The sequence below is a fragment of the Arachis duranensis genome, chromosome 9 (genome assembly GCF_000817695.3).
Source record: "Arachis duranensis cultivar V14167 chromosome 9, aradu.V14167.gnm2.J7QH, whole genome shotgun sequence".
Lineage (NCBI taxonomy): Eukaryota > Viridiplantae > Streptophyta > Magnoliopsida > Fabales > Fabaceae > Arachis > Arachis duranensis.
Genome location: NC_029780.3, coordinates 30,203,021 through 30,226,556, shown reverse-complemented (window position 1 = coordinate 30,226,556; position 23,536 = coordinate 30,203,021). Strand labels below are relative to the sequence as shown.

General features: G+C 33.9%; 2 protein-coding genes across 5 annotated transcripts; one reads left to right on the top strand and one right to left on the bottom strand.

Moving 5' to 3' along the window:
- Positions 1-301: 301 nt before the first annotated feature.
- On the top strand, positions 302-4,725 carry LOC107465303 (26S proteasome regulatory subunit 6A homolog). The gene is made up of 10 exons (XM_016084285.3): positions 302-604; positions 987-1,103; positions 1,353-1,460; positions 1,591-1,782; positions 1,865-2,056; positions 2,292-2,410; positions 2,541-2,628; positions 3,671-3,790; positions 3,872-4,012; positions 4,265-4,725. Exons 1-10 carry the CDS (start codon positions 488-490, stop codon positions 4,340-4,342), a joined length of 1,272 nt encoding a protein of 423 aa, XP_015939771.1. The 5' UTR covers positions 302-487; the 3' UTR covers positions 4,343-4,725.
- Positions 4,726-6,119: 1,394 nt separating this feature from the next.
- On the bottom strand, positions 6,120-12,099 carry LOC107465304 (translationally-controlled tumor protein homolog). 4 transcript variants are annotated; one of them, XM_052253966.1, is made up of 5 exons: positions 11,931-12,099; positions 11,260-11,333; positions 11,021-11,149; positions 10,747-10,904; positions 6,120-6,417 (listed from the first exon to the last, which is right to left on the bottom strand). In XM_052253966.1, the coding sequence occupies exons 1-5, from the start codon at positions 11,956-11,958 to the stop codon at positions 6,300-6,302; spliced, it is 507 nt and encodes a 168-aa protein (XP_052109926.1). In that variant the 5' UTR covers positions 11,959-12,099; the 3' UTR covers positions 6,120-6,299. The 4 variants fall into 4 exon arrangements, with proteins under 4 accessions (XP_052109926.1, XP_052109925.1, XP_052109924.1 ...); XM_052253965.1 differs by lacking the exon at positions 10,747-10,904 and adding an exon at positions 6,812-6,969; XM_052253964.1 differs by lacking the exons at positions 10,747-10,904; positions 11,021-11,149 and adding exons at positions 6,812-6,969; positions 7,084-7,212 and having other exon boundaries at positions 11,931-12,098.
- Between the last annotated feature and the right edge of the window lie 11,437 nt (positions 12,100-23,536).

Below are 23,536 nucleotides of genomic sequence, written 5' to 3'. Positions count from 1 at the left end.
TAGAGAGGAGACTTGGTTCATTTTCGTAGTCTAAAACGAAAATAGATGATAATATCTAAGACATTTTTGCAGTCTCCAAAAATGTCTTGAATTTTAAGATCCCCTTTTCTCACTTTTGCAACTATAAATAATAAAAATATAGCTAGATGCATAAATTGATAAAAATTTTGTATTGTTATTTAAATTGGTAAATATTTTTTTTATCTAAATAAAAAACCCACTCAATCGAAATTCTCCAATCCAAAACATTTTAAAAAAATAGAAAGAAAAAAAAAACACAAAATACGGGGAAAATTCTGTGATTAATTACTTCTCTTCTTCCCTACGAAAAAAAAAAAGAAGGGGGGAGCAGTTGAGAATATCACTATATTTCTCTGGAAAGAGTTTGCACACCGCTCTTGTTGCCGGTCTTTCATCTTTCCCTGATATATACTTCCATTAATTCGCGAATTCAATCCCAAAAGGGGAAAAAACTGCAGTAACAAAGATGGCGAGCGCAATGGTAGAAGACACGAGCTTCGAAGATGACCAGCTGGCGAACATGACCACCGAGGACATCGTCAGAGCCTCTCGCTTACTCGACAACGAGATTCGCATCCTCAAGGTTCCTCTCTTTCTCTGCTTCCGATTTAACTAGTTTTTCAACGATCCTTTCATCTTTGTTCCGTTAGGGTTTTCTTCGTTGCATTGCATCTCGCTATTTCCAACTAAAACTCGAGATTTCTGTTATCCACATGAGTTCTGTGTTCTTTATTTCCAGGATTTCGAGTTGGTTCGACCGTGCTTTGTCAATCGAGGGTTATCTACTAGTAACATAATATGAATGTGTTGGCTTCACTTGTTGAGTAATTAAAAGTTAAAACCAAAAAAAGAAAGAAAAATTAATCTTTCGTTAAGCGAAAGTTTGATACTGTTATGTTTGGGGCTTTTGAAGGTTATTGGGTTTGTTGAATTTTCTGAATCTATTTTATTTTTTTGAAACTTAGGAAGAGTTGCAGAGAACAAATTTGGAGTTGGAATCGTACAAGGAGAAGATAAAGGAGAATCAGGAGAAGATTAAGCTCAATAAGCAGTTGCCCTACCTTGTTGGAAACATTGTTGAGGTCATTAACTGTTACTGCTGCTCCTAGTTTGCTTTATATTGATTAGTGATTGAAGAATTTATTTTTTCCCAATATGTTGGTGCCTAACATATCTCATAGGAAAATCTTTTTGGAGTTAAATTTGGAATTGTCATTCTGAGTGAATGATTGGGGTAGGATGTATTATGGTGTTCTCTGACTATTCCTAATTTTTAACATTCTTCTTAGATTTAACTCTGACTGTCTGACATGATATTATTCTGCATTTAGATATTGGAAATGAACCCAGAAGATGAAGCTGAGGAAGATGGTGCCAATATTGATCTCGACTCGCAAAGGAAGGGGAAATGTGTTGTGCTAAAGACATCCACGCGACAGGTGAAATGGATGTTAATTTCAATATTTACTTTTCCTGTATCATTGTATTCAGTGTTACACTAGTAGCCTATGAAAATCCCTTGATGGAATTTAAAGAAACCATAAACTTAAACACTCCCCTTCACTGCAGACCATCTTTCTTCCTGTTGTTGGGCTCGTTGACCCTGACAAGTTGAAACCGGGTGATCTGGTTGGTGTTAACAAGGATAGTTACTTGATCTTGGATACCCTACCCTCTGAGTATGATTCTCGAGTTAAAGCCATGGAAGTTGACGAAAAACCAACAGAGGATTATAATGACATTGGTGGGCTAGAGAAGCAGGTGAGTTTTAGTCTTGTCACGATATATTGAGGCAGTTCATATTTTAAAACTTTCGTGAAGGAAACTTGGTTGGTGTCTACAGATCCAAGAATTAGTGGAAGCCATTGTTTTACCAATGACACACAAGGAGCGGTTCCAGAAGTTAGGTGTTCGTCCACCAAAGGGAGTGCTCTTATACGGACCTCCAGGGACTGGGAAAACATTAATGGCGCGTGCTTGCGCAGCACAGACAAATGCTACTTTTCTGAAGTTAGCAGGCCCACAGTTGGTTCAGGTATGAGCTGATTTTTTACTACATTAGAACTGGATTTTTTTTATTATGCTCGAGTCTTTTTTGGCTGAAAATTTACATATGATCTATGTTGAATATGACAAGTAAATGCTCTAATTATATGATGATTATTTACTTCTTGTTCTACTTCTAGATTTTGTGAATGCTGTTCATAGTTTATATTTGGGTATCTGTTCTTAGTTCTTATCAGGATTATCTAACCTTATCTTTTGTACAGATGTTTATTGGAGATGGAGCCAAACTCGTCCGTGATGCTTTTCAACTAGCAAAAGAGAAGTCCCCATGCATTATATTTATAGATGAAATTGATGCAATTGGTACAAAGCGGTTTGATAGGTATTAGCAAGAAGGATTTAGATACATTTGCAGTTATCTTTTTGTCTCCATTGTTAAATAAGTGTTTCTTGGTTCATGGTTCAACTATAATGGGTTAGTAACCTCTTGATGTTTCTTTGGCTAATTGCAGTGAAGTAAGTGGAGACAGGGAGGTACAAAGAACAATGTTAGAATTGCTCAACCAGCTTGATGGATTTAGCAGTGACGATCGCATTAAGGTTTGTCTAGAATTCTTATCTATATTTATCTTTTCTCTATTTATGTGATTATTATTGTTGTTGTTGTTGCTGCTTTCTAGAGCTCGGATATGACACGCAATACAGACATGACACGACACGGATACGCCAACACATTCTTTTTAAAAAATTTTGGATACGACACGTTTAGGATACGTTGTGAATTAAAATTTAAATAATATATTAAATTAATAAAATATCATATTGTAAATAGAGTAAAATATAGTTGCATAAAAAAGTCTTAAAATTCTACAATTATTAAAGAGAGAGACATTGAATTGAAGTTACTTAGAGACCTTTCAATTTCATTGATATGTTAAAATAATAATAAACAAATAAAAGAATAAGAGAGAGAAACGAGAAACGCACTGTACACGCAGTGTGTAGTTCTTCACTTCTTCAACCTTGTATCTTCTTCAATAGCAATGCATCATTCTCAACAGAACGGCTGAGCTAGTGAGCCACCGAAGGAAGACAGTAACAACTAACAATGTTTAGGTTTTGATTTATTTTATTTTTAAATCTAAGTTTCGATTTTTTTTAAAAGATTTCAAAATTAAAATGGGGGGCAATCGGGCCATGAAATCACTAAATCAGTCGTAGCCCAGCAGAAAGATTTGCTAAAACATCCAACTCGGGTCGGACTTGCTTCAGATTCATGACCGCTTCATGGAAGTTCCGCACTGCAAGAGGACGAGTCACCGATACGCTCCTTTGCCGTATCCATCGTGTGTCAGTGGCGTATCCGTGCCGGCACCATTAGCGAATCTGTGCTAAATAGGTTGCTTTTGAAGGGGAAAGAAGGCTCTAAAGATGTTTGATGTGTCTGGGTTAAGCGTAACAATCTATAATTTATAAATTATATTTGCTTAAAACCTATGTTTGGAACCTAGTTCGGTAGTTTATATTGCAACACCTTGAATCGTGATTAATTTGATTTAGAAGTTGCCATCATTCTTATAGGATTTATGTTTATTTATGATGTAGATTAAGTGTCATTCTCATTTATTCTTTTAAATTGCAGGTGATAGCAGCGACAAATCGGGCAGATATTCTTGACCCAGCTCTTATGCGTTCTGGTCGTCTAGATCGCAAAATTGAATTTCCACACCCAACTGAAGAAGCAAGAGCTAGAATTCTGCAGGTTTGTTGTCTTCCAACTTATCTGCCGACAATCTTTTCTTTGTAACAGCATTTACTGAATTCTCTCACATTGTTAATTTAGATCCATTCGAGGAAGATGAATGTTCATCCGGATGTAAACTTTGAGGAACTAGCTCGGTCCACAGATGATTTCAATGGAGCACAACTTAAGGCTGTCTGTGTTGAGGCTGGAATGTTAGCCCTAAGGCGTGATGCTACTGAGGTTTGTTTTCTTCAAACTATGCAACAACTTAAATAATTCAAACATCATGATTAATCTATTTGTATAATAGGGGTCGACATTTTTGTCAAGTCAGTTTTTATTTTTTATTTTTTTGGGGTCATTATTATTGCAATTCTTTATGTTTTGCTGCTACAGTTGCTGCTGAATTTTAAAGACCAACTAATAATTTATTCCATGTTTATGCTTAATTGATGTCGGAATAATCATGATCTTTTTTTTCCCGGATTGTAGGTGAACCACGAGGACTTTAATGAAGGTATCATCCAAGTCCAAGCAAAGAAAAAGGCAAGCTTGAATTATTATGCATAAGCTTGATTTTGGATCAAGCTAGTTCAGCAAATTTGATGTTTGACATTTGTTTGCTGTTTTCAATTTATTGCAAATTTTACTCTTAAATTATATTTAACCAAATAGCATACGAATATCACCGTCTTCTAAAAGTACATTATCTTGGAATTTGTTTGGAATATTGCTAAAAGATTAGATGTGCTTGGGTTGGAATCAGATATATATTGTTGGAGAAAAGTGAACTCAAACGAATCACATAAAAAATCATCAGATTGATTGGATTTCCCTTTAGACAAGAGGCAGGATCCGTTTCATACGAGTATAACAATGAGGTGTCAACAAAGGTTGGAAATTGTTAAGACACCATATGTTTACCAGGATGAATTAAATTCTCATTTCCATTATGATCGTTTTGTTGGTAATTTGAATTTCATGGTTTATGAAGACGACGTCTAATTCTTCCCATGGGAATTTACCATTAAAGGTGTTCAAATTGTTCTCCAACTAAATGCTCTTAAATCAGCAAAATCTAGACAACGGCAACATCTGATTAAAAGAATGCGGGGGACACCCAACACTCACCAACTAGGTGAATTTAAATTTGTGGTTTGCTAAATGAATTATATTTCGAACAAATAAAATTGACATGTTGATTCTTCCCCTACTTTTCTTCAACCTTCTCTATTTTTCCCACTTTCTCACTCCTGTTTCCATCAGAGACTTAGGGTTGGGTGTGAGTTGAATGACTTCGAGCTTGGAAAGCTGTAGGTTTAGCTCAATAATGTGGAGCTTGACTTACTAGCAGTTTACAGGTTGACTTGAACCCATTAGCTAGTTTAAACTTTAAACTATGTTTGCAACTTGAACATGGTCCCTACCATATCCAACTATAAAGTTGTCATTATTATTTAAGATGTTTCGTAATTTACATACAAAATCTGATCATTTTCATGATTATTCATACGGCGTAAAAATTTATTTGTTTTTGGGATAAAAATATTCAAAAACATATAATTCATGAAAATATCAAATACCTGAATTATTTTATTATATCTTGAAATATTTAAAATCATTATTCCTAAGTAATTATATGTCCGAAAGTAAATTTGCAAAGCTTGAAAGTTGAGACAAATACCTATGAAATTTATAAATTCAGATTTTAAACTACCAGATACGAGACGCCCAACATAAGTAGGGTTATAGGGATGACAATTCGAACTGGTTCGATCCAATCCACCCTAACCCACTCCTTACGGACGGAAATTTTCAAATGTTAATCGAATATGAGATCAATTTAGATAAATCATACGTATTTCTGTTTGAATATGGGACGAATATGAATAATGGTCTCCCATCCCATATGTATGTATAGTTTATACGTATTATTTACGTATAAAACCTACTTATTTCTATCTACTTGTTATCGTGAATAATTTAAAATTGTGTGTTTAATTATGTTTCTAAAATATTTAATCATGTTTAAAACTTTAGTTCAATTTATATATTTTCATATTATAAATTTTTTCTTTAAAAAAAACTATAAATCAATTTAATTCTAAGGTGGGACAGCTATGAGACAATCACAGTACATAAGTGTTGAAGACGAATGAGTCCTTTAAATACCCGTCTGGCCTCCCCCATTGCCATCCTTAAGCATGGGCAACCCTTTCAATGTTCCCTAGTTTGCATTGATTTATCTTTTTACCCTTCTGGATATAACTAAAATAGCAAAAAATATTGTTTGGTTAATTATTACGCGATAACATGTTCCTCTCAAAAGACAAAAAGGAAAAGCATATAAAAAGCAACCTTCAAAACAAATCTTATAACAATAAACTCAATGGCGATTACAACAAAATACCAAAATCCAAAAACACAAAGGACTAAATTAGGAGTAGTTTTCTCCTGCTCAAATAGCATATCATAGCATCATATAACTAATGTGACTGCAACCAAACAAAGCCTTGAAACCAGGTGCTTAACACTTGATTTCCTTCAATCCATGGGCAAAGTAAAGAAAAGTTGGATCAGTTGCACCTTCTTTGTAATATGCAAACACCAGACTTCCATCATCGTGCATGCTCTCCCCAACAAAACTGCAACATCGATACGCAATTAATTAGAATTATTTATGCATCAATGAGATGTTAGAAGGTGTAAGTTCAAACCAGATAAAATGCATGAATAACTTGTATTAACCTCTCTCGAGGGTAAGTGCCATTACAAAATACCCGTAAATTCAGCTTGGCAACTAGTGTCCAATTCTACAATATGTAGAATTTGACACTTATTTGCATGATACTTAAAGGGTTATCTGTAACTTAACCTAACCTCGAGAGGTTAGTATCACCCGAATCTCAGAAGATATTAATGCATACTTTTACAAATCAAAGAAAGTGATGAGTTATATAATCTAATTTCAGAAGAGGCAAGTATAATTTACTATAAAACCGAAAGAGTAAGATAATCCAAAATAATTGAAGAACGTACAATTGAAGGTCACTAAGCTTTGAGAGGAGGAACTTAGTTGCTCCCTCAATGTTCTTCTTGAAGTGTTCTTGCTGTTCTGGCTCTAATTTGGCTGTCAGCAACTTGATGTATCTCTTCATGTAAGTAACAAACTGTTTCTTATCAAAAGCTGGTTGCTCCTGTAAAAAGTTGAACAAAAATATACGTAAATAAAGATACTAAAGCAAAACCATTTACATCACAGTAACCAAAAGATTGCTTTTCGTTAATAAGATAAAAAATGTTTTCCTCACCTGAAGCCTAAAAGTATCGACAATATCAACAACTTTAACAGCTTGATCATCGACACTCTCATCCTCTTCTCCACCTTCCGCAGATGGGTTAGCACCAATATCTACATTGATTGCTCCTTGAATAACCCACTGCCAAAAGCCACATCACACAACTGAGCAAGGAGAAGACATAATAGATATTTAAAAAAAAGAAGGGGAAGGGGGGGGGGGGGGTTAGTCACTTCAAGCATTTGGGATTAACATCAGATCAGCAGCACTCGGTTACATATTCAATTCACCGCTTAGCAACCGGGATAACAAAATTCATCTTAGATCAAAACCCTATGATAGTGTGGACCACTCTAAACACATGATGATCCAATTAATTACCAAGTGCAAGGGTATCATCCTTACAAGTAAATCGCTTTCTAACAGAATCAGAAAAGTTTTAGCATCTGAAACAATTGTAGATAAGTGGCAAACCCTAACCCACAGAAACGGAACAAATAACATTATTTTTGTTAATTAAGAAAAAAAATCACAATCAAAGCTGCTAAAATCTGAATCACGGAAAATCTTATCCATGAAAAACAACACACTTAATTAAATCCCCGTTCCGGTTTGACTATCACCCTCAAAATTTGGTATATTGTTGGATGCATGAATAAATCTGAATACAAATTGCAAGTTATATGAAAACAATTTGTGTCCAAATAAATTGATCTAGGAACCTAGCGTATCAGTTTTGACGAAAGTGGATTCATAAGAACTACAACAAACCATAGCAGAGGAAACAAAATTAAAAAAGAAAGAAGGTGAAATTTCACCTGTAAGAAGATCCTGGTAAACCAACATGGTTGCAGTTGTTGATTGATCTACGAACAAAGAAATCGAATACGATCAGAACAATTTTATTATAATTATGGGAAGTAGAGAGTGGTGAGAGACTCAGAGGAGGAGAAGAGAGGCGGTGAGCCGTTTATATAGAATATTAGGGTTTTGAAGGACGGTGTGGGTCAGATTGCTGATATTTAGAGGTGCGAGAAAATATAGTTCCTGATTTTTCTCCTAGCTCTCAAAAATTAAAAATAAAAATCCAGTTCTAATTTCACTTTGATGCAAGTTCAGAAAATCGGACTGATTAAACCGTTTTAATTATTTGTTCATTAAGTTATTAGTTTAACCGATCTAATTAATAATTTAACCGAAAAAATTATTTTAAAATAAAATAATAAATAAATTATAAATAAATATTTTTTAAAATATAATTATAATCTAATATAAATATTAAAATATTTTTTAAATTTAAAACACTACATAAAATGTCATCAGTTAAATTTATATGATCTTATCAAAATACAAACTCAAGTTAAATAGTATAAAGAAATATCAAATATTAAATATCAATTTGTCAACATATAAATTTATCAATCATCAAAATTCACAAAAACTTGCTGCAGATTTGTTTACCGTATTGAGTAGAAGAATCAAGAGATGGTATAAATTGATATTGATTGGGACTACTTTGTTTAGTTTAGCATTTTTCTAATTTAAAAGACATTGAGTTTTTTATTAGTACATGATTCTTGCATATTGATCTTTTGAATGATGGGAAGACAAAATGTTAGAAACTTAATTCTGGGCAAAAAATCATCATCAAAGTCTAATTCATCAAAACCCCAAGATGTTCTTGTGAGTTTTTTTTTGGATGATTATTTAAACATATTCCGTAATTGTGATCGTGAGGCATCAATGTCTCCTCATCCAGCCCTTCCGATTTCTTCAACTAAAGTCATAACAAAAGAAATGGTACCAGAAAATGAGGTAGTTAATGGATCATTAAATAAAAAACTTTTTGTTCTTACAAGTGAAGATGAACAGGCCAATGCACAAGCTTGATTGTAGCAACTTAACACAATTTAACAGAGCCAAAAAAAACAGCAACAAAAGTTAAATACAAACAACAAATTCACTCTAAACCCTGAAATCAATAACTATTTCAACAAAAATTGAGAAACATCATATTCAAAAATTAAAAAATGGCAACAGCAGCATAACAAATCCATTTTAATCAATAATTTCAAGTTTTAACAACACAATCAATTATTTAATTAATTTCAGATTCAAAAAGTCACAAATCAGAGTATCAGACATTCAAAACACTGAAACAAACTCAACAGTGATGACACTAAATTGAACAGAGCATTAGCAAGAAGAAGAAGAAGAACATTAGCAATATTAGCAACATTATTTGAACAAAAATTTCCGAAATAAAAAGGAGAAGAACCGAGCATTCAGAAATTAAACAGAGCCATCAGTAACCAGAACAAAATTAAAATGAAGAAGCAAAGCACGGCCACTCACCTTCAACGGAGACACGGACGGTGACCGGCGAGAGGTGAGACGACGGCAAACGGCGAACTGCTCCAAGCTACGAACCGAGAAGCCAATGGACGACGTGCCGAGCTAGCTAGGTTCCGGACAAGGGGAAGAGGCAGAAGCAGAGGCAGAGGCGCCGAGAACCCGGGACGGCGGCGGCAAGGAACCTAAGGCTAAGGTTTTGCCGTTTTGATTTTGCTTAGGGGGCTGGAGGGAGGGGGTCACGAGTGGCTTTTGGTTTTTCTTTTTTTTTTCTTTTTAAACGTAAAACAGTGCCGTTTTCTTAGAACCGGCCGGTTTTCAACTGGTTCAACGGTTTTCAAACAGTTCTTTAATTAGCTGTTATTGACAGCTGGCCGAACCATTTTTATTATTATCATGTTCGGGTTGAACCAGCTCGGCCGGCCAATCCAGTCCGATTTCCAGCACTATTTCGGTATTTCCAGCTAACATAGGGTGGATAATTCTTGACAAATCTCATGGGACCATACAAAACCGTGGTTGGATAAATTTTAATGTTTTTCCCTGGCTTGAATGGGGAGTATATACATAATAGTTTTAGGGTCGACCAAAACGATTTTTTTTCCAATTTTGTAGGAAAAAACTTCAGAAACTAAAAATAACTGAATTTGACATGACAATTTTATCCTTGTTTATTTATATCTTTATTAAGTTGAGAATTAAATTAAATTATTTTGCGATAACACACTCCTCTAAAAATAAATATAGGAAAACATCTTGGAAAGCAAATCTTGGAAACAAAGCTCTCCTTATAACATAACAATGAACACTCAATGTCAATTACTAAAGAATACCAAATCCCAAAAACACAACAGACTAAATTATGAAGATTTTTTTTATCTAGCTCAAATATAAGAGATCTTCATATAACTAATGCGTCTGCAAACCGATACAAAGTCTCGGAACCAGGTGCTTAACACTTGACTTCCTTCAATCCATGAGCAAAGTAGAGAAAAGTAGGATCAGTTGCACCTTCCTTGTAATATGCAAACACCAGGCTTCCATCATCGTGCATGCTCTCCCCAACAAAACTGCAACATTGATACGCAATCAATTAGCATTAGTTATTAAGTGATAGCTTACCCAAGCTACAACATGATTTGTCCCATTAGTGTCACATTCCACAAGACATAATGGTATCAAATGTATTACCACAGTATCACATAAATCTCAAGACAAGATTAATGTAAACGGTTATATGACTTAAAGCTCAAGAGAGGTGAGTGTAATTTATTATAAAATTGAAGGAGTAGGATAATGTAATTAGATTGGGGAAGAACCTACAATTGAAGGTCACTGAGCTTTGAGAGGAGGAACTTAGTTGCTCCCTCAATGTTCTTCTTGAAGTGCTCTTGCTTCTCTGGCTCTAATTTGGCTGTCAGCAACTTAATGTATCTCTTCATGAAAGTAACAAATTGTTTCTTATCAAAAGCTGGTTGCTCCTGTAAAAATTGAACAAAATACATGTAAATAAGAAGATAAAAAAATATTTGCATAGCGAAGTATCCAAATATGGTTTTTTCTTATATATATATATATATATATATATATGCCTGACCTGAAGCCTAAAAGTATCAACAATATCAACTACTTTGACAGTTTGATCATCGACACCCTCATCCTCTTCTCCGCCTTCTGCGGAAGGGTTAGCACCAATATCTACATCAATTGCTCCTTGAACAACCCACTGCCAAAACCCACATTACACAATTAACTCATCAACACTTAACAAACGAAAAAACAAACCCTGAAAAGGAAACAAAGATTCCAGAATATAAGGAGTTCCTATTTCCTAACCTTTCCTTCAACTTCCCAGAGGATTCCATTCTCAATTTCCTTGTAAGGGAACGAGTCAGAGAGAAGTTCATCGCCTAAAACATTCATCAAGAAATCCAAGTTAGACGAGTTCAAGCACTTAACTATTACCATCAGATCAACCGTATTAACTCACTTTCACAATTAATTAATTAATTAATTAATCAATTTGCAAAAGCATAATTATATTGATAGTGAGGACCACTTAATTGCATGATGATCTAACTGATCAACAACCAGACTGATTAAAAAAATCAGAAAAGATTTAGAATCTGAGATAATCACAGCAAGTGTAAAAGGATAACCCAGAGATAGACAGAAAATTATAATCTCAGATAGAAAAAATAGCAAACAACCTTAATAATTATTAATTAAAACGACTTATCATAAGCAGAGCTTCTTGGGGCAAGAACAAATCTAAACCCGGGAAAACTTTATCACAGAGTTTATTAAAGGACTAGCAGAATCAATGAAAGTGGATCCTAAGAACTACATATTCTACCAAACATAACACGAAATTTACTTTATTTAACAAGTTTCGATCCTCATCCATAAAAACATACAACAACTGAGATCTTAAATTACACACATAGCAAAGGAATAAAAATAAAAATAGAAAATAAATATAACAGAAAAAGGTGAAAGCTTTTCACCTGTAAGAAGATCCTGGTAAACCAGCATGGTTGCAGTTCTTTGCTCTAACTTCTAAGATCGAAGAAACGAGAAGAGAAGAGCAGAGCAGAGCAGAGCCTAGCCGTGAGAGATTCAAGAGACTTGAGTAAGAACAACGAGTGACGGTGAGCTTTTATAGAGTGTTAGGGTTTCCTAATATTTAGGGCTCCGAAAATATTTCCCTTTTTATTCTCACTAAAGTATATTATATTATAATATGGTATTTTTTATTGTGGCTAAATTTTAGATATAAAATCTAAAAATAAAAGAGTAAATTCTATCTTTTTTTATCTCTACTTTAACTAATTTAGGTACAAAAATTATAAGTACCAAAAAACTTCTCTTATAAATATAGAATAAATAATTATTTTTAATTATTAAAAGATTTAAACATTAATAAATCTATTCATAAAAAAAATAAAACTAATATTAAACCAATAAAAAATAAATTTTAATTGACAAAACTAATCAAAATCTAAAAATCTATTTAAAACTTTCAAATTACCCTTACTAATATTTTATCACCATTCCTACACAATTTCACAATCTTTCTTCTTCCTCTTTTATTATTATTATTTTCACTTTTCAACAACTAAGTTTTTTTCCAAATCTAAACCCAATCTTGCAACCCACCACCAAAAGACCTTCTACTATCACCACCATCAAAAATCATCAATTGCTGCAATACACGTACCACTTTTTCAGTTCTATTTTCAACAGTACAATCTATACTTTTATAGAGACTATTCGAACCTGAGTGCAGGTTCCGGGTCTGACCCGGTCACTGGTACTGATCTCCGAACCTTTTTGTCTTAATCTCTCCTCACGGGAGTTGACCTCCACCACTTTGGAGTTGCAGCGGCCTTCCTGGAGTTGTTGGAAGCAGGCGACATGGCGGTGGCGGTGGCGGAGGCCTTGGCCTTGTTGATCGGAAGCAAGAACACCTCCTCTTGAAACGAAATCGAAAGACTCCGCGTGGCATTGTCGGGAACCGGAATCATGGACCTGTTGGGCCTGCGTCGGCCCACAGATTAGGAATAGTTCAGAAGGAGAGGAGTTAAAGAGGATGCAAAAATTAAAAAATAAAAATTAGTTTAAAGATAAGGGAATTGTTTAAATGATTTAACAAATTTTGCAATTATCAAAAGAAAAATCTATTCTTAAGATTTATGTTTCCTAGGCTTAGTTTGATAAAAATTTTACTTTTTATATTATAAAAAATGTTGAGTATCGTTAGATTCATCAAATAAATCCGTCGACAAAAAGATTACCATCAAATTTATCGTTGTTCTTGGGTTGACCGGAAATAGCTTGCCGGCAAATTTGTCTTGTCCAATGCTAATTACGAGCAGAGTTATCGCCGATCTTTTTCAATGGTTTGTCGAGTTTGTGTTGATGGTTACCGTCAGATACATCCGACAGTAACGTTAGCGCCATTTCACGTGTTTAGGCGCCAAAATTACCGTCGGATATCACTGACGTTAAATCTGATGGTAATGTTAAATTTATAACCCTAATTTTTTTGGCACAAGTAAGCCACAATTAGGAGACACTCGTTAATATAATTGTTAGCAGAAATTTAACGTCGCCAGAAATCAAGACATAATTTTATTAAAAAAATAAATTGTTTGAATGAAGTAAAATGTCACAAATGTATAATACGATGAAGTAAAGACAAAGAAAAATGCTTAAAACCCTAAATCCTACAAATCCCTGTAATCTTCGTTGGCGGCGGCGGCGGCGTGGTCTCCCTGCTGAGGCGGCGAAGGAGGTGTTGCCGTCAGTGTCCCACCAGCAGCGTTGCCATTAGAACTGGCAGCAATACTGCTGCCTCCAGTGCACATCTGCTGGCTATACTCCTCTATCTACTGTCACAACCGATCGAGCTACTCTAGCTTCTCTGTCAAGTTGGAGCTGACGACAATGCGTGCAAGAATCTCTCGATACCTCTGCTCAGACTGCTCTGCCTGCTGGTGAAGCTCCTGTGTTAGCTTCTGCACCTCCTCCCTCAAGTCAACAACTTTTAACCTCTGCGTGTACTCCTCTTGCGTCACACGTGTTAGTATTAGGATAATAGTTAAATAATTGACTTTAAATTAAATAAAGTGGAAACTTAGGATTCATTTAAACTTACATAATCGGCCGCAGACTGCTCGTCAGCAAATCTCTCATTGTTTGCCTTCAAAGTAAGGGTATACTTGAAGGTCTCCGCTAGTGTCGCCTCACACTTCAGCGACTTAGACTACAAATTAATATATCAATCAACCAATAAAGTAAACGAACAAATTAATGAATGACAGATAAATATAAGAATGGACCAAAATCTTAAGTGTAATTTCCAAAACATAATTGTTTTTATTTCACTGAAAATTTTGGCAGAATCTCCCCTAAAATTCAGAGTTAGCCACCCTTGAAGGGTTTCATCCAATATTTTCTAACAATCTTAGAGCCTAATCTAACATATTCTAACCTATCCAACCACCTAAATCTACCAAAACAATGACATTAAACTAACATTTACTCTACTAATTAATTAGTTAAATTGATAATAAAAAAGGAATGTAAAAAACTAATTCAACTAACTACTAAAATAGTAAATAATGCCAATTCTTACCAGTTTAGTCTTCGTCTTCATGAAGGTTGCCGACCCATCTGTATACCTAGACGACCAGGGCGAAGCCCTGTTAGTGACGTTCCTCAGACAGCGACGCTTGAACCCCTCGTTATCTCTAAAATAAGCCTCCAAGTCACGCTTGATGTTTGGACGGATCCACCTCGTTAAGTTGTCCTTCCCCTAATGAACGTCGCTCATCATCTACTGAAACCGCTTGGTGGCACAGTGGTCATAGGCCTTCTTTATCATGACATTGTGTTCTGCATCTCATATGAATTTCAACTGCATAAAGTGATTCACTATGATTAGTTAGTCAGAATAATATACAGTTCTTATATAGTTAAGTAATTCAAACGAAATTGGGTTCTTACCACCTACTTCTAAAACCATCACTCTCTCACATTAGCTGCGATCTACGTGTAGGTCATCCATGGGTGGTCTTACATGGACTTAATGACCTCAGTAATCTCCTGTGTGCACGCATTGGGGTTTAGTGCAAACCTGTTAGAGAAAAATCTCACATTAACAAATACATAAGATAAACAAATTTAAGATAAACAAACTTGACATAAACAAACTTAAGCTAAACAAACTTAATATTCAAAAATTGAACTCATAACTGCATACTATCAGGCCAAATCCTCAGCTGGATGATGGTTGGTGGTGGAGTGGCATCCTGCTCGGGGACATTGAAGGAATCACCCCCCGCAACTCTGTTGTCGTGGCATTTGCAGAGGGAGCGTAGCAGTAGGAGGCACCCAGTTCGGGTTTGGGACCATATTGAATTGCTGGTTCGATGGACTCGCTTGTGACGTCACAGGGGGTCGACGGGGTAGCTGGGGTAGAAGGCGATGACTGGGCAGCCCTGGGAGATTTGGCAAAATCCCGCCCTTTACCATGACCACGTGATGACCCACTCAACCTACTTCTATTACCTGTCGTCATGTCTGTACAGCAAACATATTAGTAACATATTAATACCACAACAAACACCAATAAATATAGCATAAGAAGAAAATCAAGAAATAATAAATAATTCTAAAAGTATTTTAGTTTAGTAAATTTAAAAAAAGGAAATTACATAGTGTTTTAGCTTCAAAATAATTACATTAGAATGAATAAGTGTTTTTGTTAGTTTAGCATAAGGATAATAAGAATGTTAAAACAAGCATTAATTTCAAGAAATTGATCAAAATTTGCAATAAAAAGCTCTTTGAGACTTATGGACAACACATGGGATGCGCAAACACAAACATGCACAATCAATGCAAGCAAGAAGTAATTGATGACTAAATTTAGATTAACGTTATTCAATCTAATTCTTAACAGTTGTTCAACAAAACAAGCATGCTTTCAACATTAGGTTACCAAGAATGACAAAAAATCAACAACACATCGACTAGCTAACAAACATTCATTGTTCCAAGCTCAAATGAAACGGGCATAATACCCTAGCATATTCAACATAATTCCAACAACAACCTTTTGGCAAAATCAATAATGAATCACAACACCAACAATCAATTCTTAAAACAATCAAGTATAATGCAGACAAGTCTAGCATCAACTTTTTAGCAAAATCAATCTTAACGCAGGGAATTCACAATTATCCAAACAATCAAAAGAGTTCCAACAATCAAGCAGGTAAGAGTTAAACATCATCCAGATAATTTCAGCATCACAATTCATCAAAATCGATAGTGAAATGGTGAATTTTCACAACATCAAGCAAGTTTCAACCAATCTCAGCAGCAATTTTCAGCAATTCAATCAACAACTCAAAAGAATTCCAAACATTTTAGCTAAAATCAGAATCCAATAAACTAAACTAACATATCCTAACCACCTAAAATTCACTAAATTGTAAATTAATCTAACTAATTAACTACTAAAATTAAACTAACTAATAAAATTAAAATTAACTTAATAGAAATTACAAGAAATTTTAATCAAGAACCTGAAAGCAGAGACAGGGAAAATAGAGAAGAGGGAAGGGGTGCTCAAGCACTGTGATGTCGCCGGAGCTAGTGTGGCGAACAGTTGGTCGCCGCAACTGACAAGGCTCGCCAGAAGGGGAGCACAGTGGTTGGAGCGTCACTCTGCGTCAGTTCTGTTCTGGTTCAGAGGGAGAAGGCGAAAAAAAGGGTTACAACGGCGATTGGTGAACGGCGGTCTGATAACGATGGTGATGGTAGGTGGTGGTGGTACTGGGGACTGGCTCGACATGAAGGGGAAGAGAGGGGTGGGGGAGCAAGATAGAGTGAATTCGAAATGAAGGTGGGGTGGGTTCGCGGTTCCAATTTAGGATACGGTTACCGTCGAATTTACTGGCGGATATTTTCGATGGTAATGTGTTGTAAATCACCAAAACACAGTGTTCCATTAAATATGTCTACCGGCAGTTCCTATTTGTTGTGGTTTCTTGCCAAAAGTTATCGACGAATTTACCGTCGAAAACGACTATCTGTCAGTAATAATTTGATATGGCAAATTCCTCATCAAATTCGATGCTAAATTCGACGATTCTTAGCGTTTTTTTTTTGTAGTGTGAAAAGTAGCTTATAAAAACTAGTTTTTAAAAGATAATTTTTTAAAGTTGTAGTATCTATATTTGGTAAATTAAATTAAAATAACTTTTAATAAGTACAAGTATCAATAAGTACATTTGCTAAACTAACTTTTAAAATTTAAAAATACTATAATAGGCATTAATGTAATTAAATTTGGATATAAGGGTTTAGCTAGTATGATACCTATTAAAGATTACAAAAAAGTAGAAAGCTTTTATTGAAAATATAAAAGATTTAAGTTTTTAATACATTTGTTTTATATTTATTAAATGAAAATATTTAAAAAATTTTACTAATAATAAACTTATTATATGCACTAAGGGTACATGTTAGCTAAATTTTATTAATTAATATATGAAGTTATATTAGACATTTTAATTTTAATAAATACAAGTTAAATTTAAAAAATTTCTTCTTAAGTGTTTTTAAAAACTGTAAATACAAATATATGCAATTTTTTATTTACTAAACATAAAATAAAGTACTTATACTTTTAAAAAACACAAATATTTTTTTTAAAAATTTTACTAAATCAAGCCTTAATCACACCTCCATAGGTTGCCAACTTGCCATACCAAATTAAAGCTTAAGCCAGTAGCCATGCAATCGGCTCAAAGGAACTCCAACTCACTATTGATCTCTTTTGAGAGGGGAGGACTTGATATTGGAGACTAATTTAGGAGTACTATATTCTAATATCTAATTTTAAAACCTAAAAACATATTATATGTATTAAATTATTTACATAATTAAAATAAATTATTAATATTTTATAATAATTAAGTATTTATATCTCTTTTACTTTACTGTATTTATTAAAATGACTTTTTTTTAAAATTATGTTTTTAATATTTTTTATTATAATCAGATTTTTATAATAATATCAATAAACTAACAACGACAGTAATAGAATAAAAACACCAATAACAGTAACAACAACAATAAAATGAATTATCTTTTTTAAAATATACATATATATATAATTATTTTAATTATATTTATTTTTTAAATAATTATTTATGCAGACAATTTTAAAAGTTGTTATTTTCTCCTCTTAATGTATATTCATATTATACATAGATGTATACATATTTGATTTTGCAAAATTTCAAGTATCAGGTATTATATTTATCTGGGACTCTATTTCTTTCTCTGTCTTGCTAGTTGTACAAGTGGTGTCCGGTAATCCTACTTTTCAATCCCAAAATAATTATCATGCATTATCCATATTTAACTTATAATAATTCTTAATCTATGAACTTTGCTTCCAATTGACAAGTGAATTTCAACCTATAAATCATAGAAAATGAACTGGAAAAGTTTGGAGACAGAGATAGCAATATCATCATGTAACTAAATAAAGTACTAAACTACTAACTAAACCCACTTGAAGATTACCACGTAACTTACAGGATTGGAAAAGGAAGTGGCATGGAATATCCATCTAATGTAAGAAAAATATTCCTTTTCTGTATTTTTATATTTAAATGACATGACACATGATGGCTAGTGGGATAGGAATAGAGAAATACGGCATAAAGGTCAGGTCCACTAACTACAATGTTGACCTTGTGACTTAAAGCTCCGTTTGGTTAATGTATATGATAAGACATAGACACAAAGACATAAATATTAAAGATATAGACATAAAATATTTGTATTTATGTATTATGTTTAGTAAAAATAAAAAATAAGACACACATATTTTAAAAAGACTAAATTATCCTTTATTCTACCACAAATTTTACTATTATTCCTGTACATCTATTATTCCAAACACTACATGTCATCACCATTAAATTTTTATTTCTTTTAATATTTTTTATTTTTTCTAATATCATCTTAAATTATCATTCAAATATTAAATATATAATTTTTTTGAAAAAAATAAAAAACTAAAGCTCAGAATTTATCAAAGATTAATCAAAATTTAAATAAATAAAAAATTAAATGTACAATTTTTTTTGAAGAAATAGAAAGATAAATTTAGTTATAGAATCTAAAAGAGGAAGAGAAAAAAAAATGTTTGGGGAGATAAGAGAACAAATTTTAAAATTTCAATAAGGGTAAAAGAGTAAAAAATTAGTGTCTCACAAGTTGTGTCTTAGTGTCTCACCAAATTGAAAGTACACAAATTTAATGTCTTCGTGTCCATCCATGTCCTCCCGTGTCCTTCGAAAATCTGTGTCTCATCAAACCAAATAACAGACATGTGTCACCGTGTACCACTGTGTCTATGTCTCCCAAACCAAACGCTGCCTAAAGTTACAAATTAAACCATACCTCAATGATATTATAGCAATATACCTGATAAGAGATATTATATCAATAGTAGAGCTATAAGTAAAGTTGTCTAAAATCCCAAGGGACAAGCTGGCAAACACAAGTGGGATTATTTTATATATAAACAAAATAATTTATTTATTTATTAATATATGTAATTTTTAAAATATTTATCAATTTAAATTTTGAAGCATATATTGAATGCATTGGATACAAGATAAAATTTTTTGTTTACAATATCCTTAGGCCTCATAGGTTAGAGATTAATTTGTTGCGAATCAGAATTATTTTTAAGAGTTTACTGTTGATCAATGGGTCGTTACATGCACAAAACATAATTTAAACCCCCGACATATATTTAAGCGGACTAGTGAACTAATTAATAGACCAACTCAAATTGGTTATATAACATAAATATAAATATATTCTGGATACACTATATTCATTCTATGGCCCAAAAGAATAAAGCTATGATCCACAAAGAGGTTGGTCCACTAATTATCGCATGTTCAAACCAAAATAATTGACCCAAAACCATTAGAAAGCATCCAAAGGAATTTGGATCAACTTACCTGACGCATGGTTCTAAAAATTGAAATGGTTCGTTCTGACTGTGAACCGAACTCCTTTACAGTTCGACTCAACCTCTAGATATAAAATTCATGGTTCTAAAAATTGGACCGGTCAGTTGAATCGATCAAATTGTGAACTGATAAAACTAACAGTCCGATTAACTATGTAAAATCGTAAATTAAAAAACCACTACCAAACCATTAAATTGGTCGGGAATTGGTCGGTCGGACCGAAACCGGCCGATTTGGATGAAATGATGTTTTGGTTCCCACACGCATGATCTTCCTTCCCCTTCCCTTCAGTCTTCATTCCAAACACCTAACCTAACAGCTTTACCCCAAATAAAAAAAAAGTTGAAACAGAAAATCCTAGCTTTTCCACCACCACCGCAAAGACTCCCGTCGTCCGTTGCGCTCAGGCGCTACCATTGTCGTCTGGTCGTCCATGCTTCTGGAAGAACTGAAGATTGATGGTTTAGAAGTTATAGTAAACTCTCGTTGTAAGTATAGTTACTAAACCAAGCAATCAACCTTTTTCCAGTCTTTCCTTGGGAAAAGTTAGAATTATTGGATCTCAAATTAATCCTTGAAAAATTTCAATTTTCAGTCAACACTTCGAGTTTGATAACTCAAGCGTCACCAATTATTTAACCCAAGGCAAAAGGGAAAATTCTAAATTAAATTGAAAGTACTCATGTAACTAAAGCAATCATAAATCTGACACATATCAAATTACGTCTAAACATAAATTCAAGTCATAACATGGAAAGGTTCATAAGCCAATTGGGCAACATAATTCAAATACAAATAAAAGTATTAGAGTAAATCAAAGTAGAAAATAAATATTGAAGGAACATAGAACCTGGAATGAAGATGAATTGAACTAAACTAATAGAAATCCTAAAATCTTAAATCCTAAGAGAGAGGAGAGAACCTCTCTCACTAAAAACTACATCTAAAACTAAAAATTATGAATTATGAAGAAACATGAATATGAATGGATGCATTCTCCCACTTTATAACCTCTGGTCTGTGCTTTCTGGACTTGGATTTGGGCCAAAAAGGGCTTCAGAAATCGCTGGGATCGCTTTCTGTAACTTCTGGTGCGTGGCCTCTGTCATGTGTCCACGTGGGTCACGCGGTCGCGTCATGTGGAATTTTCCTTGTCACGCGGTCGCTTCAGTCATGCACTCGCGTCATATGCGTTTCGCTTGTGGCGCGCGATCGCGTCATTGCCATTTCGCGCTGGCATGCGGCCGCGTCGCCCATGCGATCATGTCGCTGCCAGTTTCTTCAAAAACTCCATTTTGCGCTTTCTTTCCATTTTTGTATGTCTCCTTTCCATTCTTTAAATCATTCCTGCCTTAGAAGATCTGAAAATACTTAACACACAAGTCACGGCATCGAATGGCAATAAAAGTAATTAAAGTTAATAATTTTAAAGTCTAGGAAACATGTTTTTCACATACATCACATAATAAAGAAGGGGAAGTAAAACCATGTAATTAACATGAATAAGTGAGTGAGGGATTGAATAAATCATTCAAATTAGGCACAAAATATATCATAAAATATGGGTTTATCAACCTCCCCACACTTAAACAATAGCATGTCCTCATGCTAAATCCAAGACAAAGAATAAGGTAAAGTGGTGGAATGTCATGCAATGCAATCTATCCTAGATGCAACTACCTAGATGAGTCATGCAATTCTAAAATTTTTATTCACTCATATATAAAGCTTACATGTAGTTAAATTAATTCACATTCTCAAGAAATTATATGTGCATAGCCAAACCTTAGATAATGTTAAAGCACTTTTTACAATTGAGATGGGAAAGAAAAATATTGTATAAACTTGCGAGACAATTAATAAATTAAGCAGAGATATATGGTGATGAGCTATTGAACCCTCACTGGATTTTGTGTTTACTCTCTAGTCACTCAATGTTTATTGGGTTAATCACTCTACTCTTCTTTTTAACCTTACTTTCCATAATCTTGTTCTTCATCTAACCAATCAACAATTATAGAATACAGACATACAAAAAATCATGAGGTCTTTAAGTAAGGTTATAATGGAGCCAAGGTAAAGGTAAGGGTATATGTATAAGGTTAAGTGAGCTAATAATTAAATCCTTGATTAGTTTAAGATCTCACCTAGCATCCATATTTTTACATAAGTCAAGATTTCTCAACCTATTTGCCCAAATTTCCCACTTTCATGTTACACGCTCATGCATTAGTTTAAATTTTTTTTGTAGATCTGCACATGGTAATTTAATTACTTTGATTTCACATGAGCATGCTTCCCAAAAAAAAAAAATTTATTTTGAAATATCTTTATTCTTTTCAACTTTCTACCTTGTTTCTATCATCCATGTTCTCATAAGGTTTCCCCATACTTAAATAATTACACAATTTCTATCTTAAGCTAACCAAGGATTCAACTTAGGATTTTTATTTTGTTTTTCTGCTTAAGGCTAGTAATGTGGTTATAAAACAAGGGGAAATTTAAAAGCTCAAGGGGGCTAACAAGGGTGATGTAGAAGGTAGGCTTTATTTGGGATAAGTGAGCTAAAATCAAACAATGGCCTCAATCACTTTCTTGGTATGTATCTATATTCTATAAATGGACATATAGAATAAAACAAAGTAAAGAACACCAGAATAAATAAGAAGGGCGGAACACAGGAATAAAATATTATGGTTTAGATGTAACCATACAATTAAGCTCAAAACTCACAGGCTGTGTGTTCTCAAGCTCATAAGTCATATATCAGTTATATATGTCATGCAAGTAAAAATTAAGAGTTCCCATTATTCTCAATGTAAAATATATTGGATGGCTTTAAAGTTTTAGTATTTTTCCTTGATGAAATGTTGTTAACTAACTAACATGTAATGCTATATATACAAGGTGTGTGGATTGATTCTGTTAAAGTCTCTAGCTTACTCCTTTTTATTTTTGATCAAATTAAACTATTATATGCTAAAAGGGTAAACTATAATAATTAATCCACATATTCTATCACTAATAAGTTAGAATTGCAAACTAAACTAAATGCCTAAAATATGAACTAAAGTGCAAAATGCAGAAATAGAGTAGAAATACATGAAAAAAGTAATGTATAAGTACAGAGAAAATAAAAATAAAGAGAAAAATACAGAAAAATAGCCAAAATAAAATAGAAGGGTTTGTAGTGGTTCACTAAAAAATACACCAGAGATAGCGACCTCCCCACACTTAAAAGAAAGCATCGTCCCTGATGCTCACTCAAACAGGGTGTGAAGGAGTGTCATCTCCGGAAGGATGGGTAGCCGGAGTCTCTGTGGTGGTGGTCTGAGGGTCTGCAGACTGGATGAGGGTATGAGGATCTATCTGCTGCGGAGGAGGATCAGACTGGATAGGAATCTCAGGATCTGTGGCCCGGATCTAGTGTGGTGCCTCAGTGTGTGGCGCAGCCTGCTTCGGGCCTGCCTGCTCAGCCTGTGTGGGCCCTGCTCCTCATGAGCGTATGCCTCTGCCTCAGATGTATCAGAAGGGGT

Excerpts from the sequence above, each read along its gene's own strand:
- LOC107465303 (XM_016084285.3), top strand. The coding sequence starts at position 488 with ATGGCGAGCGCAATGGTAGAAGACACGAGCTTCGAAGATGACCAGCTG. Across the intron at positions 605-986 it reads ACGAGATTCGCATCCTCAAG|GAAGAGTTGCAGAGAACAAA; the intron begins GTTCCTCTCTTT and ends TTTGAAACTTAG. Across the intron at positions 1,783-1,864 it reads TTGGTGGGCTAGAGAAGCAG|ATCCAAGAATTAGTGGAAGC; the intron begins GTGAGTTTTAGT and ends TGGTGTCTACAG.
- LOC107465304 (XM_052253966.1), bottom strand. The coding sequence starts at position 11,958 with ATGCTGGTTTACCAGGATCTTCTTACAG. Across the intron at positions 11,150-11,259 it reads TCTGGGAAGTTGAAGGAAAG|TGGGTTGTTCAAGGAGCAAT; the intron begins GTTAGGAAATAG and ends GGGTTTTGGCAG. Across the intron at positions 6,418-10,746 it reads AAGCTCAGTGACCTTCAATT|TTTTGTTGGGGAGAGCATGC; the intron begins GTAGGTTCTTCC and ends TCGATGTTGCAG.